This window comes from Rhopilema esculentum, chromosome 15 (genome assembly GCF_057945365.1).
Source record: "Rhopilema esculentum isolate cy_ngs chromosome 15, ASM5794536v1, whole genome shotgun sequence".
NCBI classification, from domain to species: domain Eukaryota; kingdom Metazoa; phylum Cnidaria; class Scyphozoa; order Rhizostomeae; family Rhizostomatidae; genus Rhopilema; species Rhopilema esculentum.
Window position 1 is genome coordinate 8,715,971 of NC_142829.1, and position 16,358 is coordinate 8,732,328.

Genomic DNA, 16,358 nt, shown 5'->3' on the forward strand with positions numbered 1-16,358 from the left:
AAATAAACACTTTGTTCAGCTTGTGCTAGCATTTTCAATTTGTCTACATTTCATAAGCCAATGTGATAAGATAATAAGTTGCAGATAAATAAATGGAGTTTCACAAAATAAAGTTTCTAAAAATGTGTCCCAATTTATAAATTGCCACCTCTCAAACGAAGGACAAGATGGAGGGTAGATTCTTTCTGAATGTTGTAGTCACTCAGGGTTCTGCCATCTTCCAATTGCTTGCCAGCAAAGATGAGACGCTGTTGATCTGGAGGAATTCCTTCCTTGTCTTGAATCTTTGCTTTTACGTTGTCAATGGTGTCACTAGGCTCAACTTCAAGGGTGATGGTCTTCCCTGTGAGGGTCTTGACAAAAATCTGCATACCACCTCTCAAACGAAGGACAAGATGGAGGGTAGATTCTTTCTGAATGTTGTAGTCACTCAGGGTTCTGCCATCTTCCAATTGCTTGCCAGCAAAGATGAGACGCTGTTGATCTGGAGGAATTCCTTCCTTGTCTTGAATCTTTGCTTTTACGTTGTCAATGGTGTCACTAGGCTCAACTTCAAGGGTGATGGTCTTCCCTGTGAGGGTCTTGACAAAAATCTGCATACCACCTCTAAGACGAAGGACAAGATGGAGAGTTGACTCTTTCTGAATGTTGTAGTCACTCAGGGTTCGGCCATCTTCCAATTGCTTGCCAGCAAAGATGAGACGCTGTTGATCTGGAGGAATCCCTTCCTTGTCTTGAATCTTTGCTTTTACGTTGTCAATGGTGTCACTAGGCTCAACTTCAAGGGTGATGGTCTTCCCTGTGAGGGTCTTGACAAAAATCTGCATACCACCTCTCAAACGAAGGACAAGATGGAGGGTAGATTCTTTCTGAATGTTGTAGTCACTCAGGGTTCTGCCATCTTCCAATTGCTTGCCAGCAAAGATGAGACGCTGTTGATCTGGAGGAATTCCTTCCTTGTCTTGAATCTTTGCTTTTACGTTGTCAATGGTGTCACTAGGCTCAACTTCAAGGGTGATGGTCTTCCCTGTGAGGGTCTTGACAAAAATCTGCATACCACCTCTCAAACGAAGGACAAGATGGAGGGTAGATTCTTTCTGAATGTTGTAGTCACTCAGGGTTCGGCCATCTTCCAATTGCTTGCCAGCAAAGATGAGACGCTGTTGATCTGGAGGAATCCCTTCCTTGTCTTGAATCTTTGCTTTTACGTTGTCAATGGTGTCACTAGGCTCAACTTCAAGGGTGATGGTCTTTCCTGTGAGGGTCTTGACAAAAATCTGCATACCACCTCTAAGACGAAGGACAAGATGGAGAGTTGACTCTTTCTGAATGTTGTAGTCACTCAGGGTTCGGCCATCTTCCAATTGCTTGCCAGCAAAGATGAGACGCTGTTGATCTGGAGGAATCCCTTCCTTGTCTTGAATCTTTGCTTTTACGTTGTCAATGGTGTCACTAGGCTCAACTTCAAGGGTGATGGTCTTCCCTGTGAGGGTCTTGACAAAAATCTGCATACCACCTCTAAGACGAAGGACAAGATGGAGAGTTGACTCTTTCTGAATGTTGTAGTCACTCAGGGTTCGGCCATCTTCCAATTGCTTGCCAGCAAAGATGAGACGCTGTTGATCTGGAGGAATTCCTTCCTTGTCTTGAATCTTTGCTTTTACGTTGTCAATGGTGTCACTAGGCTCAACTTCAAGAGTGATGGTTTTCCCTGTGAGGGTCTTGACAAAAATCTGCATACCACCTCTCAGACGAAGGACAAGATGAAGAGTTGACTCTTTCTGAATGTTGTAGTCACTCAGGGTTCGGCCATCTTCCAGCTGCTTCCCTGCAAAAATGAGACGCTGTTGATCTGGCGGTATCCCTTCCTTGTCTTGAATCTTCGCTTTCACATTATCTATCGTGTCACTTGGTTCAACTTCAAGGGTGATTGTCTTTCCAGTTAGAGTTTTAACAAAAATCTGCATGCCACCTCTGAGTCGGAGAACCAGGTGAAGGGTAGACTCCTTTTGAATGTTGTAGTCACTCAGGGTTCGGCCATCTTCAAGTTGTTTCCCAGCGAATATAAGTCTCTGTTGGTCTGGTGGAATCCCTTCTTTATCCTGAATCTTAGCTTTCACGTTGTCAATTGTATCACTTGGCTCAACCTCAAGGGTTATGGTTTTCCCTGTGAGTGTTTTCACGAATATCTGCATCTTGAAGCGTTGGCTTTTAGTAACAAATTTTTCACAGATCCTCTCAACTTTGCGCTTTGAGAAAAATTAGCGCTATTGAGAATGCGTATGATTTGTATGCGCAGTTTTCGTCAAACTGAACAAATTTGGTGAAAAAGTCCTTATATAGAATAATCACACTTCCCAGAGGTCCATGTATTTCCCCCAAATTTGGTGTACAATTGCCCATATATGCATGGCAAATTACCCACAAGCCATCACGGAAAATCCCACAATCTCCAATCTCACTGTTCTTAGCCTCGTTTTCATTTGCACGATACAACATGGCGTCCACTAGTTTCCATCTGCCAAAGGCTAGCTCAAACACTCAACAACAAAATGATCTATCTGAAGAAAGAGAAAGGTCACGCAGATCAGTTTTTGGTAAGAAAGTAAAATTGTATTTCACTTATTAAAATAGAGCTCCAGAAAATGTATTTATGCTACAGGCGCAGAAGAATGATCATTAGCCGATTAAAAGATATTATCATGAAATAGAAGTTTTTTTTGTTGTGAATGCCCAAAATTCAATTTGTATTCTAAAAAAATATTTGCATGCTTGAAACTTTGATCTTGCACACCCAAGATCTGTTTTTAAACTGCTGTACTCTGCAGTCTGGGTCTGGAAAGAAGCTTGCTGAAATTTCAGAGGTTATTGTCCTCACTTTTACAGTCCTCTCTACATTTTTGGGTGCACCATCCCCAATGGTGATTTGTATTTATGCCCAATGTGATTCAACAAGATACAGAAAAAGAACTGCTGTATTGCTATGCAAAGGTTTTATCTGGGGAACAAATCTTAAAAAGGATAAACATAATAGGAAGTAAAGCAGATGCAGATTGTTGAGATACAATATGTTTCCAGTGCCATTTTATGGTGATCTGTAGAGTATGGCCCTGAAAATTTTTTCTTTGGGAGTGCTCATGAATAAGATATTTCCCTAAGATCAACCTGCATTTTGGTTCTTCTCTGTATGTAAGTAGGATGTCCATACATTTCTCCTTCTGTATAGCTAGAAGTGAAATGGATTCTCAGCCTCTAGTTGAGCAACAGATGTTATTGATATTCCTGCATAATTTTCTCTTTGCATTTGTAAAAGATGAGTGAAGCAGAAGAGTTAAATAGCTTTGACAACAACAAGAGGTTAAATTGGACTGCTATGCTTCAGACAGGCAGTATCTAGTACTATTATCTAGTACTAGTATCTAATATCTAGTACCAGTACAGGGGGTATCAGTACCATTACTTTCTCCACAAAGAAGCAAAAGAAACTGTTCTTTCATTGCTTGAAATAGAATCGGAAAGTAAATGCAGAAATTATTGGATGTGTGGTATACAGCAAGCCATACCAAGAAGAAAGTTCCAGGCATGCAGTGAATCACACTCCTAGTCACAACACTCATATGTGCAAAAATAAAATCTTAAGAACATATGTGCATGTGTCAGGCTTTTCCACTTTAAAAGGGCAATCAACCTTGCCAGTTGCCAGGACAACAAAGCCAAGCTCCCTTGAAAGGGTCAGCAAAATTAAATACCTTTCAAAATACAATCACATGTTTTTCTTTAGGTGATCTAATGCTTCTCTTGTCATTTACATAGCTAATGACTGCCCTTACAAGGCGATTAAGTTGCAACTCCAAATTTAGTTTGACCATCAGGCAATGGTTCTAAATTTTGAAAATGGTTCTAAACATATCTGTTTTTGCCATATATTGTTGTAGCTCTGGTATTCACATGGATACATTTGAAAGTGCTCTCACCTCATACTGATTTACAAAACAGCATCCGTTGATAGAAAGTTGTCAACAACAAATGCTGATATCACATGAAACTGCACAGATCACGCTGATCACGAATGGCCCCCTATAGAGAAAGTCTATTTACTAGACTTGTTGCCTTTAGAAGAACTCCATTGCCATTTTGCCATATTCTTTCAATGTCCCTATCTTGTGGTTTCACTCTTAAAAGAATTGCAGAAATTTTCAGCTTTATGTCAGGTAACACTGTGTTTCATTATGTAGTAAATTTTAACCTGCAAAGATTTTTTTGAAATGCCAAGAGCTTCTATGTTCTGTTTTTACAGTTGGTAACATCCCGTATGAAGCAACTGAGGAAAATCTCAGAGAAATCTTTGCACAAGCTGGACCTGTCTTGAGTTTTCGCCTTGTGTATGACAGAGAAAGTGGGAAGCCTAAAGGTTATGGCTTTTGTGAATACAAAGATCTTGAGACTGCTCAAAGTGCTATGAGAAACTTGAATGGAGTTGAACTTCATGGAAGGAATCTAAGAGTAGACAGTGCTGCAAGCGAGAAAAACAAAGAAGAGAACAGAGGTATGCATTTTGTTATTTTGTAGGAGAGGCTCAAATGATTTGAATTTTGATAGAAGAGTGGTGACACCAAATTCTTCAGCAGAGTCTCTCTCTACTGTTTACTCCTCTGACCCCCTGAGGCAAAAAAAGAAAAGTTGAATAGTCATTATATTTCTGGTTACTGGTTTTGTGGTTTATGGTGAATGATGTTGTTATTAGAGGTAGAGAAAGTATCAGTCCATGGGACCATTGGTCCACACTGAAGTATTTTTTGGCCCCAGTAAAAAGATCAAAGAGGAGATTTTTTACAGAAAAGTACTAAAACGCAAATGAAAAGAGAATCATAATAAATGAAGCAACCATAGTATTGATCAATCATAGTATGAAAAATGTAGGAATATCCTGAATTGCTGTGAGGTGTAAGGTATCAAATTTAAGAAACTTCTGTGATCAAGTAAAAAGTTGCTGCATAATTGGATTTTGTTGCTTTGTGAATCAGATCAGCATACTATATAAAAGCAGTAGCTTACTGCAGAATGTAATTTCTGGAAAAGTCAAAAGAAGGGACTAATATCTACAGTAGTCAAATGCCCAATTGGCCTAACTTATATATGGCAGTCTCCTATACATCTAGAGAATATGTTTTTTTAACTGCTGTTCCCTGCAAACAAAGAATATATGAAAAGAAACTTCTTTTTTGGACAAAAAACTTTTGTCTCACCAGAGCTAGAGAAAGAAGTATCTCCTTATGGAAAAGAGGTAAGCCCAGATGAGGCTCCTGAAGCTATTTCACAAGCTGTTGCTAGTCTGCCACCAGAACAGATGTTTGAACTCATGAAGCAAATGAAGGTTTGAAATTTACATATCCTCTACCTTTGTGGCTTCCATTGTTTCGGTTTTATGGAACAGGGGTGTATTGCTATGAAAAGAACTAAAAAGGTTTTTGCTAATTTTTAGCATTGATAAGAAAGACTGGTATGATTTATTGTATGTCATTAGTAAAGAATCAAATATTGATAGCATTTTGCTAAAGCATTGAATCAAAATGAGTGGATAGGCCCACTTTAAGTCATGATCTTCCAGCTGAATTTTATTTTTATTGACTGGCACAATGTGATACTAATTTTTAAAATCAGGTTCAATTAACAACTAGTTTTAGACAATGGTAGCAATAATCTTATGAAATCCTATGTGCAAGCTAGGATTTTTCGGGTACACTTTGGATAAAATGCCCCTTAAGTGATCCTTTAAGAGGCAGGTGACCCCTTAAAACTCTTTGTAATTTTTGGCTAATGTCTCCAGCCAATAAGATTTCTCACTTTTAATAATGCCATTTTGAAATATTTATTTTCACAGATTTGCATACAGAACAACCCTGAAGAAGCAAGGCAGATGTTGCTACAAAATCCTCAGCTTGCTTATGCTTTGTTGCAAGCCCAAGTGATCATGAAGATTGTTGATCCAAAAGTTGCCCATGTATGTACATCAGTAGTGAAAATTTTATTGACAATTGTGGCTGCTCTAAACTAAATTCTAAATTGAGGTATTTCTTGTTACTTTCCTCAATGTCCCAGATTTTTCCACGTCTTTACACGAGAGTGTACAGAAGTATTTAAACTAAGAAGCAAAAATAAGATTAAAATGTTCTTCTTTTTTGTAAAAGTGTTATTTGACTTCCTTAATACTAATTAAGGTTTTTTACACTGTGACGCTACCAATACCAAAGGTAGCACTGTGAAGGTTCATTTACGTATATATATCCAAAATCTAAAAACGTATAGCTTTAATTATATAATGTTTTCAGAGGAGGGAGGAGGGCTCTTGAGTTGTCAGTTTGATAGCAGCAGGTGAGGATATTAAATCTTGATTTGGAAAACTGAAAATTTGATTTCAGTATGATGATAGAGAATTTTGTTTGGCAGTTGACATTGAGAGTTTAAAAACCTTTTTCGCAGACTAGTTTTGAATAAAGAAGAGTCCTTTCTGTAAGAATGACTTAATTTGTAAATGTAACTTTCATACATTCAAATTTTCTATTTTATTTGTTTGGCATGCATTCAGTATATATATATGATGTTAAGTATTTGAAATGCACAAAGTTTTTTTTAAAAGTTTCTAAAATTATCTAATCTTTAGGCTGTGTTGCATCAACCAAGAGCTGATCCCCTGCCAGTTAAACCACCAACTAGTGCAGCACAGACTCCATCTAGTGCACCAGTGTCTGGATCAGGAATGGTGCCTCCATCAAGTGGACCAGGACCAGTGACAAGTACAAGTCAGGGCTCATCTGGTAGGCCAAGAGATGCCTCTCAAGGTATGGCACCACCTGACGGATGGAGGCCACAAGGTGAATATTTTTTAGTTGCAGCACTCTAAGTGTAATTACAATTAAGTATAATGTACTACGTTTTGCATTTTTCTGCTATCTTTCTACATTAGAGGCTTGTTTCGTTAGTCATGTTAATGTCAATAATGATCATAAAGCTGGTAATAGACGCTGCTATCTTGACATTGATTGCAAGCGAAAATAATACATTGCTAGTTTAGTAGAATTCCTTCCTTGCTAGGAATCTGTTGTTCCATATTGTCAATTTTGTCACTTCTTTTGATTTGATGCGACGATTGTATAACACTAGATTAAAAAATATCTATAAAAAATTCAAGCTGATCGCTGTACAACAAGCGTTTTCTTATCCAGTGTTTTACTGCTAAAGAGGTGTTGAGATTCCAAACGTTTCGTTCAGTGCAGGATAGAAGAGATTTTTACAGGGTAAAGCATTTTGCTAAGCAAATATCCCTAATATTTTGATAGGAAGGTTTTGTTCACATGATAAATCAAACCAAATTTCAAATCAATTCTTTAAAATCTTTTGCTAATTTGTTGTGTGATACTGACTATTTCGTATTAAAATGCTTGACAAAAATTTGTTGAATCGTTTTTAGAAAATCAGTTTGTGATTATTATTTTTCTCTGCATAAAACCAAACTTGTTTCATGTTCGCTTTTGTTTTAATTCTATTAAAACTTTTAACCCCATTTCTTTTCACTGCTGAAAACTAATACATTTATTTTTTTATTTTTTTGTCTACTCTTTCCTGACTGATTTTTAATCGCAGTTATCATTTTACAGCTCGTATATTTTTAAAACGAATTAACATGCAGCTCTTATTTCAACTTATATGAAAATAAGAAGTTATATACCCATTCAAGTTTTCATTTTAAATCAAATTTAAATATTTTTTAAAATCAACTTACAATAAGCAGTGATCTATAATATTGCGACACGTGCATATTACAGATTCAAGTTAAAAGATGGAGTTGTTAATCGAACGTCCCCGAAAGTTTCAGTTTTAGGGGCTTTTGCGTCATGTTATTTAATTGTTTTTATACTATTCTTACAGAGGAACTGAGACAGGACATGGACATAGATGTAAAACGAGAGTTCCGTGGCCCTCCTCCAATGGAGATGCGTGGTCCAGAGATAAGGGGACCACCAGGGCCTGAAATGATAGATCCCAGGGAGTTTAGGGGTGGGCCACCACCTATGGATCGAGACGAAATGCGAATAAGAGAAATGAGGGGACCACCACCGGATAAGGGTTGGTTGTTTGAAATTTTACGGCCCTTTGGTATTATGCATCTCCTACGTTAGGAGTTTAATTTAATTTATTTTTATCTCAAGTTTGTATCTTGGATAGTTATTTTAAAAAGACTGGCAGCACTTTCAGGTATTATATTTTAAAAATGAATCTTATCGTGGAAGAAGATATCAATGTGTTAATAGGAGACACTCTTGGTTGTGATTGTCAGTTAAAGTCAATCCACGCTATCAAAGGTTAAAGTTTATGAGGAGGCAGGTTTTCAAGTCTTTATTCAAATCGGGTTTTCAAAAGTTGCAGACCGTCGCTCTCTAGAAGGAAACAAACCTCTAACAGCTATAGCGAAAACTTTGCCTGTTACAGTCACGACAAAAAGTAATTTTTTATGCGAAATATTCATGCTGTCGAGTAAATAAAAAGCCATATGTTGCTTATTGATATCAGAATTAGTGCGGCTCTTCTAGGGTGGGAAACGGACACAACAGATAAACTTGTTTCAGACAGTACTCTCTTCTATGATTTCTGTCAGGTGTTTAAATAAAATCCTCTTTTATCAAAGGCTTTTTGTTGTGAGCGATACAATTCTTCATTCATTTACCTTATTTTTGCCATTTCGAGCCTTGTTTCAAATCCTTGTTTAGGCCTTTTTGGGGAAGGGGGGTTGTTTTGGTGAATCTTTTTGGAAATCCTCGCAATAATTTTATTTTCTTAGAGCTCTTTTGTACATCCATGTATGCATTAATTGTTGATAAACTGGATTTTTAATGTGAACTTGAAGCAAAATTATGATGGTAAAAGCTTATGAAAGGTTTTTTGCCTTTGTTTACAGAGTTCCGTGAATTTAGAGATGATCGTTTTCATGAGTATGGTGGGCCACCATTTGATCATCAACGGGAACGAGAGATGCGAGAAATTGGTGGCCCAATGATGGAGAGAGGACCAGTGGATCCAAGAGAGCGAGTTCCACCTCAAGGGATAGAGCCAAGAGACCCCCGAATGAGAGGTGAGATGCGCGGCCCAAGCGATCCTCGAGGACAACCACCCCAAAGAGGACCAATGGACCAAAGGGGACCGCCGCCAGAAGGTAGGCCACCAAGTGAAATTCGTGGTCATCCAGAATCATGGGGACCGCCACCCGAAAGAAGAGGTCCAATGGATCCAAGAATAGCAGGGGAGCCTCGGGGAAACCAGCGAGGTGAGTTGTTCTTTGAAAGTGACAGGTTTTTAACATACGGTGTGTAAACGATATGTCATGATATAAATCAAAATTTCTTATGCAATGTATCGCTTCGTTTATGTAACAGTGCTCGATACTATCTAAAACGCTTTTACGCTATTCGTTGTAGTTATTACGAAGTACTATTCTTTGATACCTAAGGACCAATCGTCTCACTGAAATGCTATATATTCAATCTTGATTTCTATAGATCTTTTGATACATCAGATAAAATATGTATATTTTAAAATTTCCGTACATCCCTGGTTTGCAGACCAGAAAGGTTTAAAAGCCATCATCAGCCAATATATAAATGTATGAGTAGACATTTTGAATGCCAGTTAGGAACATTCATCCTGAAAAGGGAGATGAAATTACTTCTCAGGTCTGCCCCGTCGTTGATTCATTTGTTTTATTGTTGTTATAAACTTTTATCTTTATCATTGTTGTAATTGCTCTTTTCAATTCTTTGTTGAAGATGAAAGAATTATGCGAGAAGGGAGACCTCCACCACCTGAAATGCGAGGGGGTCCGCCAGTTGACCCTAGAGACCCAAGGGCGCAAGCCAGTCAGCGAGCGGAACAACGAGGAGGGCCACCATATGAGAGATGGGGTGGTCCTCCAGATTCCAGAGGGCCACCACCTCACGGTGACCGCCGAGGAATGCCGCCTGAGAACCGAGGGCCACCACGTGGTCCACCTGGTCCGCCTGATCCAAGATTCAGGCCTGGACCTGACCAAGACAGCTTCTATGATGGTAGACCACCTCCAACTTCACAAGGTGGTCCAGGCCATGATGGCCCACCTAGGGGACCAAATGGACCAGGTGGTGTGAAGGCACCGCAAAGTGACAATCCTCAGTTTCAGCAGTGGTAGATGAACTGTTTTGTTTATTTTTCGTTCAGAGCAAGCAACTTGAATAAAAGTTTTCGCCTTTGTTTTTATTATAACTCAATGTCTTACGTATTGGCATAGACTTTCAGCCGTAGATATGTTCTTTCGATAGGACAAATATTTAGAGGTAGAGCAGAGACAGCTTCTCTTCAGTCCCATAAAGTCGTGAATGTTTGCTCAAATTTTGCCAATTAAATTTTGTCATGCATTTGTTATGCAACAACTTAACCACCAAAGAAATTTTACACGGTTTTTTCTTCTTAATAACTAACTTTGCGACCAACATTTGACTTACTTTTGGGCTAATAACCACTGGAGGCTGGAAGCCTATAAAGCTATGGCCTAAATTTGGAGAAAATGGAGAGTAGATGAATTATTCTTTCGAAAGTTTTTATTCAGAATTTTTCCTTAAAATTGTGATCTATATCGGCTTCAATCTCATCTGCGATGTTCCTCAAGGCAGCATTTTGCGTCCATTGCTTTTAACTTCATGTTGATATTTAACGTTGTTTTGTTTTGGGCCATATGAGAGCTATTTTCTGCAAATACATTCGATAGAAGCAAAATCCAAATTTTGTGTATTTGAGAGCAAATTTTGAACTACGATCAAATTTTCGTGTTTTTTTACTTGCTTTAAGTTTCTTAATGAATGTTTCGAATTTGTGCATTGATATCGAAACTTCATGTTATTTTTGTCCAAACTTACTGAGATGTTCAAAGTTTGTAGAGCTTAAACTTTCTGGAATATCCCATGATATTTTGCGCGTGTAACAGATGAAAAAGTTGAGTGTACAGCAGTTTTCATGACTTGGAAAACATTTTACCGATGGAAGCCAAAATATTAACATTTGTGAAAAATTGCAATAATTTTCATTACAATTGTTGTTACGTCATTCATATGTTCCACCCGCGTGTTTCTGGAAAACAGCTAGCGAAGAAAGTATAAAGTTTTTAGGGGTAAGTAGAGTAAGACTTGGAGTAAAGCTCTTTTAGCAAACACGTTTCATTACACGAAAATAACGCAGTACACCAAATAACGCGGAACAAATTTATGCAATCACAAATTAACGCGAATTGTGAGGTTAGACTTCAAAACGCGTGGGAATTAACGCGAATCAACAAAATTCAAATGTTATAACGCGAATTTTCAATGTCAGCTAAACTTTTTAAACTGAAATACATTCAAATTCAGTACAAAAAAAAACAAAAAAGTGACAAAAAAGCCCCAAGTCAAGATGGTTTGGAGATTCTAATTAAGATATCAGTCACGTGGGGTGAGCCTGAAAAACTATCAATTTTAGGCGTAAAATGAAAGAGGTCGAGTATCCCCCTGGCCAGAGAGTACTTTGATGACTTGAAAAGTACTAGGGATTGAGCAAGATGAAGATGTTTATTCTAATAGAACTTATGAAAAGAGCACTTTCCGATCCTCACGTTTTGGACCCTTTCTATTATCCTCATTTTTAGATAGCATATTACATCTAAGATATAATCGTGAAATCTGGTCATTTTGAAAAGTTACATGAAAATGGGATGAAATAAGCGGGTGTTTATTTAACGCTAGACATTAATAATAACTACATATTAGATTTTAAAAACAAAGGTTTTAAAAATTGAAAGAAAACATCTAGAGGAACATGAACAGTTTCCGTTACTTCGAGCCAAAACAAAAACTACAGGATGATAGGTTACATTGGAAACTGTATATAGATAATACGAATAATCAGTTACGGAGAACTGGCTCTCAAAGCTCCTGCTTATATTCGGATTTACGGCTTATACTAGTGAAAACTTTTTTCCTGCAAATGTTATGATACTTTCAAAAGTAATAAATGAAATTTAGCCACTGTCCAAAGTGAGCTGTATAAGCAGTGGTGTAACGGAGCCCTTACTAAAAGAAGTGTGGGGCCCTTACTAAAAAAAGTGTTTTGGGGGCCCCTCTGCTTAACTAAATTTCAGTCAGGTTTTAGAGTCTAAGTACTCACCCTTTGGGGTTTTTCTGAAAAACCCAAAGAAATAGCATACAACAACAAATGAAGAGATATTTTGCTGCTCAAGAAATTTCTTGTTCCGTGGATCGAATGACAGAGCCGTGGGTGGGATCACGCGTGTTTGTTGGATTCGTATCCCAGAATAGAACCATGATTCATTTTAAAGAATAATACAGTCCTTATGGGATTTTGAAATGATATTCAATGCTTCATTTTTTGCCATTTTAACTGACAAGTGAGACAAATGGCTTGACTGTTCCTCGATTTTCCCCTTTTTTGTTGCGTGTGTTTAAACTTTCAGCATTTTGTTTACTTTCAAGAAAAAAATCATTGAACTAATCGATAAATTCTCATTTAGAAGTTGAAATAGGTGGCAGAGTTAATTACTTCTTGAAGATAAGCTCTATTTTTTGCTTTTTTAAAAGAATATACTATTAACAAACAAATTACTATAAAAGCGACAAATGTTATAACACTTTTTTCTCAAAAGTTGTCTCTAAAAATGTAAGTACTTATCTATAAAGGTAATACAAGATATTAGTTTGAGGCAGGGCCTAAAATAAGCGTGGATCTGACTCACTTTGTGGAGTTGTGGAACTGTAATTGTAGAAAGTGTGGATTTGTAAATAATGCATGTTCTTAAAAGTGCAGCGTAAGATACCAATCGCAACGCCTAAGTAAGAAATGAGAACATTTTTTCAATTCAAAGTGAATGCCCAATCCCAGCCTTATGTATTGCATTCATTTTTTATAAGAAAATTGTGATTAGAAGTAAGCAATGAACAGTAAAGAAGAATCAAGAAACTTCATAGCTCAAAGCTTCAGTACATGCGGAGAAAAATCAATTGCGCTTTAAGATATTTTTGTGTGCTATTTTGAAGTATGATGGACTTGGTATACATCTTCAACTTCAAGACATCATTTCAAGATAGTTCGCTTTCATGACTTGCTTCAAAAAAGACACTGAGCCTAAGGACCAAGACCGAGATTATGATTCCCTGCCCGTAATGTATTTTGAGGTTAATGTGATATTTTTCAGTAGATTTCAAAAAAAGTTATAAAGCAATACAGCTAAGGTGTTTTAAATTGGAGAAGCATTGGAAAGATTCTTCTTAAGGCTAAAGCAGTTGAACGATGATAAGCCTCTCGGTGGTAGCTGGGAGGAACATTCAATTGGGAATGTTGCATAACAGGGACTATAGTGCTCCTCAACTTTTTTGCAATAATAGGTTAGAAAGTGTTTTGACCGTTTACGCTAACGAACGCATTAGTAGCAGTTCTGCTGGGAACACGTTTTTGTTCTTTTTGATGGTGCTTTATCTTGTGTGGTCAAAGATAAATTTATATTTTTTCTAACTCGGCTTTGTATTTTTATGCTAACTGAAATCTTCTCTAAATCGTTATGTTTATGAATAAGGACAGAAAGAAGCAAATATTTTCTGAAAGGATTGTTTTCCGTTGTTTCAAAGGGCGTGGCCGTAAAAAAGGGGCAAGCCTCCTAATCCCGTTCCAGCCACTTCCTTGTGGGGTGGTGCCATTGAGACCTGATCTAGCGTAATATTAGCATAATATTGGCCAAAAATCGTCATTTAGTATATAATCTAGCATAATTTGAAATCTAGCATAACTCTGACATAATTCTGATATTATTTATAATTCTGATCTGATATGATCCATTGTCTATCGTTACCAAATGGAAACACTTTACACCAGCATCTGTGGTTTCATTTAGATAGTAAATTGTGACTTTCCACCTTCAGGTTTTTGCCAGTTTTTTTTTGAATGGTTGGCAGCCACATATTTTGTGGTTGGCAGCCAAATGCAGCCAGCTAAACGCAGTATACAAAATGCTAAATTTTTGCTAATTATTGGGAGTGATACCGTAATCAAAATTTGCTTTGTAGGTTACAAAAGTTTTCACTTGCTTTTATCTAAAACTGTATGCTATCTTTTACTTTGTTTCATCATTCATCATTTGAAATTATTCTAAAAAGTTTTGAATATTATATGTGCAAAAATTTTTGTTTCCTTTGCATTTTCGTTGTTTTTTGCAACATGCTGCCAGAATTCAGCCAAATTTTGCTTCTTCGGTCAAATTAATTTATGACGGCCAAGGGGTTTTGAGAAACTGCCAAAATAGAGAGATTTGGCCATCAAACCATGAATCTAAATTGCCTTTTTGTTTATGAAGAATGAATACACTGGGTTGTCAAAAAGGCCAAATTGCAACTCTGGTCAAATCAAGGGTTGCCTTGATTTGAAATCTAGCATAACTTTTGCAAATCTAGCACAATCTTATGACAAATTTGGCGTAATTCCGAAATTGAGATCTGGTGCGTGGTTTCTGCATTACAAACAAGATGGGGTAAAGATCATGCTTTCAAACTGGACGAAAAGAGAATAAGAAGAAACAAGCAAAATTTGTACATCAGTGAAAGAAGAGTTTATTTGCCATCTGTAACGAGGTCTTCGTTTATAGTATCAAAACTTTTTGAAGAACAGTTTTGATGGTAGAAAATTTGATGGGTTGAATGCAGTTAAGAACTTTCCATAAGTAAGAGAGATTTGAGAAAGCTCCACCCAGCTTTTGTCCCAGACAAAATATTTCATTCAATCATGCATTAAATTTTGAGAAATAAACGACTAAAATCGCAGCGATTTGAGACTTGTTCTCAGAGGATTTTTACCAGACGAAACAATGGCTCGGATTCTCGCAGGAAACCCTATTTCTGTCGATGTAGAGAGGCTGATTCCCACTTACAACAAGATAGAAGCAGGTGGGGAAAGCAACATAGCTCCAAAAAACTTAATAAATAGATAAATATTGCAATGAGTACGCTAGATCTTGCAAGTTTCGAGTTCCGAGAAAAGCTGCAAAGATATGGCTCAAAAAAACCAAAAACCACCAAAGTCTGGATAGCAAGGCTGATTTAAGGGAGGTTTTGAAGGTGAAAGGAAATAAAAAATGACTTTGACAAAAATCCGAACAAACCATATAAAAGAGTTTCCTTTCGATAACTTTTTCCTCACATATAAAGACATCGCTATATGTAGCTAATTTTCTTATTAACCCAATCCATATATTGTAAATAATCAGCTTTTGCTACTTATACTTCATTCATTTAAGGATTTGCCCAATTAGGACATGCTTTTTGCACTATGATGGCAGTTTCTATATTTGCCATCCCCATGCTGCCAATGCCAGTAAAGTACCATGCCCAATTTTTATAGAAAATGTGGATCTGTAAAAATTTCTTATTTTAGGCCCTGGTTTGTGGAATACAAAATCCATTATTTATCGACAATCGGGCACCAATGCAAATGTGACTGCTTATACAGTTTGTGGCTTTATCTTCACAACTGTCCTTTTTAGCGAATTATAGTAGCCTTTGAAACTCCACCAGTTTACTCCATCAGCTCTGGAGGTATGTGGACCATTTAGAGATTTCCCAAGTTCCCAAAACCTTCCTTATATTCTTCCCAGTTTCGAAAGAAATCGACGGATCCATCAGTCCGTCTCTGTATTACCGTCCAGCCGCCCCCTTCATTTTCCATATCACAGTAAACAGAGAAAGCGATGCGGTTATCTAGGTTAACAGTATAGATGCCGCTTTTTGTTTGCCCGCTTTTCCTCAACGACGAACAATCCCTTTTTTGGATGTCAAGAAAAAGAGATTCTTCACAGATATAGTATCCAGCTTCATTAGAAACAGGATCAGTGAATGTTATTGTTAGCGTATCGTAGTGCTTCGATTGAACGCCCCTTTCTTTTAAACACCCCCTCTAATATATGCCCCTACTTTAAATTTTTCTAATAAACGCCCCCTATAATAAACGCCCCCTCTAATAGACGGCCCGTTTAAACGTATTCGAAACACTCTGAACAGTAATTAACAATATACTGCCATGCTTCTTTACCTTATTTTTATGAAATAATAAAGAAATTTACGATATACGCCCTTCTTTCTAAATTTCAAGGTTACAGTGGAAAATTTCGCCTTTCTTTTGGAAAGTTCCTTCACTAAATTTTCGAGTAGCGTTTGTTATTCAGAGTTTCACGCTAAGTGCCATCATCGTTAGATGTTTTTGTAAACATATTGCCTAGGAAGAGTGAAAAAAATCAATAAACGCCC

At 37.3% G+C, this 16,358-nt stretch overlaps 3 protein-coding genes across 3 annotated transcripts; 1 reads left to right on the top strand and 2 right to left on the bottom strand.

The window, feature by feature from the left end:
• Positions 1–10: 10 nt before the first annotated feature.
• Positions 11–1,884, bottom strand: LOC135685806 (polyubiquitin-C). The gene has a single exon (XM_065201878.2). The coding sequence runs from the start codon at positions 1,737–1,739 to the stop codon at positions 135–137; it is 1,605 nt and encodes a 534-aa protein (XP_065057950.2). The 5' UTR covers positions 1,740–1,884; the 3' UTR covers positions 11–134.
• LOC148958471 (polyubiquitin) lies at positions 1,799–2,290 on the bottom strand. The gene is made up of 2 exons (XM_089112843.1): positions 1,920–2,290; positions 1,799–1,828 (listed from the first exon to the last, which is right to left on the bottom strand). Exons 1-2 carry the CDS (start codon positions 2,193–2,195, stop codon positions 1,799–1,801), a joined length of 306 nt encoding a protein of 101 aa, XP_088968969.1. The 5' UTR covers positions 2,196–2,290.
• A 163-nt stretch (positions 2,291–2,453) lies between these two features.
• Positions 2,454–10,268, top strand: LOC135685807 (uncharacterized). Its single transcript, XM_065201879.1, has 8 exons — positions 2,454–2,597; positions 4,298–4,546; positions 5,250–5,374; positions 5,882–6,001; positions 6,662–6,872; positions 7,927–8,124; positions 8,954–9,319; positions 9,819–10,268. The coding sequence occupies exons 1-8, from the start codon at positions 2,498–2,500 to the stop codon at positions 10,214–10,216; spliced, it is 1,767 nt and encodes a 588-aa protein (XP_065057951.1). The 5' UTR covers positions 2,454–2,497; the 3' UTR covers positions 10,217–10,268.
• Positions 10,269–16,358: the final 6,090 nt, after the last annotated feature.

Excerpts from the sequence above, each read along its gene's own strand:
- LOC135685806 (XM_065201878.2), bottom strand. The coding sequence starts at position 1,739 with ATGCAGATTTTTGTCAAGACCCTCACAGGGAAAACCATCACTCTTGAA.
- LOC148958471 (XM_089112843.1), bottom strand. The coding sequence starts at position 2,195 with ATGCAGATATTCGTGAAAACACTCACAGGGAAAACCATAACCCTTGAG. Across the intron at positions 1,829-1,919 it reads GAAAGACAATCACCCTTGAA|GGAAGCAGCTGGAAGATGGC; the intron begins GTTGAACCAAGT and ends TCATTTTTGCAG.
- LOC135685807 (XM_065201879.1), top strand. The coding sequence starts at position 2,498 with ATGGCGTCCACTAGTTTCCATCTGCCAAAGGCTAGCTCAAACACTCAA. Across the intron at positions 6,873-7,926 it reads TGACGGATGGAGGCCACAAG|AGGAACTGAGACAGGACATG; the intron begins GTGAATATTTTT and ends CTATTCTTACAG. Across the intron at positions 9,320-9,818 it reads GCCTCGGGGAAACCAGCGAG|ATGAAAGAATTATGCGAGAA; the intron begins GTGAGTTGTTCT and ends TCTTTGTTGAAG.